The sequence below is a fragment of the Stegastes partitus genome, unplaced genomic scaffold (genome assembly GCF_000690725.1).
Source record: "Stegastes partitus isolate 25-593 unplaced genomic scaffold, Stegastes_partitus-1.0.2 Scaffold2562, whole genome shotgun sequence".
In the NCBI taxonomy this organism is placed as follows: domain Eukaryota; kingdom Metazoa; phylum Chordata; class Actinopteri; family Pomacentridae; genus Stegastes; species Stegastes partitus.
Window position 1 is genome coordinate 1 of NW_007580293.1, and position 776 is coordinate 776.

Genomic DNA, 776 nt, shown 5'->3' on the forward strand with positions numbered 1-776 from the left:
TGATCTTCGGTCTGGTGGCCCACAGTAAGTACAACGCTGCTGAGCTTGTGAGATTTTAAAGATAAAGATAAAGATAACTTTATTGATCCCACAGTGGGGAAAGTTCACTGTTACAACAGCTCCAAAAACAGCTTCATTCTGCATCCAGAACCACACCAGGTCCAAAACTGAAATGACAAAAATCAATCAGTAAAAATGGAAATACAGCAAATTCTTAACAGTGTTCATCATTTCTATGGGTTTCCATTAATTCTAAATGAACTTGTTTCAGACGCCAGCTCTATCGGTCAGCGGAACTTACTTCTGGATCATATGGTGCAGCGTGAAAAGCTGATTCAGAACCTCACGACAGACAACAACGCTCTGAGAGATGAGCTGAAGCAGATGAAGATTAATTCCAGCAGACTGACAAAAGAGATGGAGGTCCTGCAGAGCCAATACAACACCACGGCTGCGAGTCGAGATAACTTACAACAGGAGGTCAAAAGGTTAAATGTGACAAAATGTAAGAAATACAGCGTTCACCAGACATCGAAACTTCAACAAAATCTGACATGGGCACGGAAGACACAGAAAACTGTTTTGCATACATTGTCCATTTTAGAGATCTTAAATTAAGTTTACACTAGTCAGGATGTAGTTAACTGAAATTATGAAAGTGTGTACTGAATTAGATGTAAGACTTTCAAAAACTGGCAAATATCTGTGAAGTAATAGATTTAAATACAGTTAAACAGCAAAATTTTAGGGTAACATTCGGAAAAAGCACAAATTGC

At 38.5% G+C, this 776-nt stretch overlaps 1 protein-coding gene across 1 annotated transcript in view; it reads left to right on the top strand.

The window, feature by feature from the left end:
* The first annotated feature begins 6 nt into the window (after positions 1-6).
* The window catches only part of LOC103375350 (CD209 antigen-like protein D), a 10,387-nt gene continuing 9,617 nt past the window's right edge, over positions 7-776 (top strand). The window contains exons 1-2 of the mRNA XM_008305606.1: positions 7-24; positions 272-480. Of these exons, the coding sequence (XP_008303828.1) occupies positions 313-480 (168 nt within the window). The 5' untranslated portion in view covers positions 7-24; positions 272-312. The remainder of the gene's footprint in view (positions 25-271; positions 481-776) is intronic.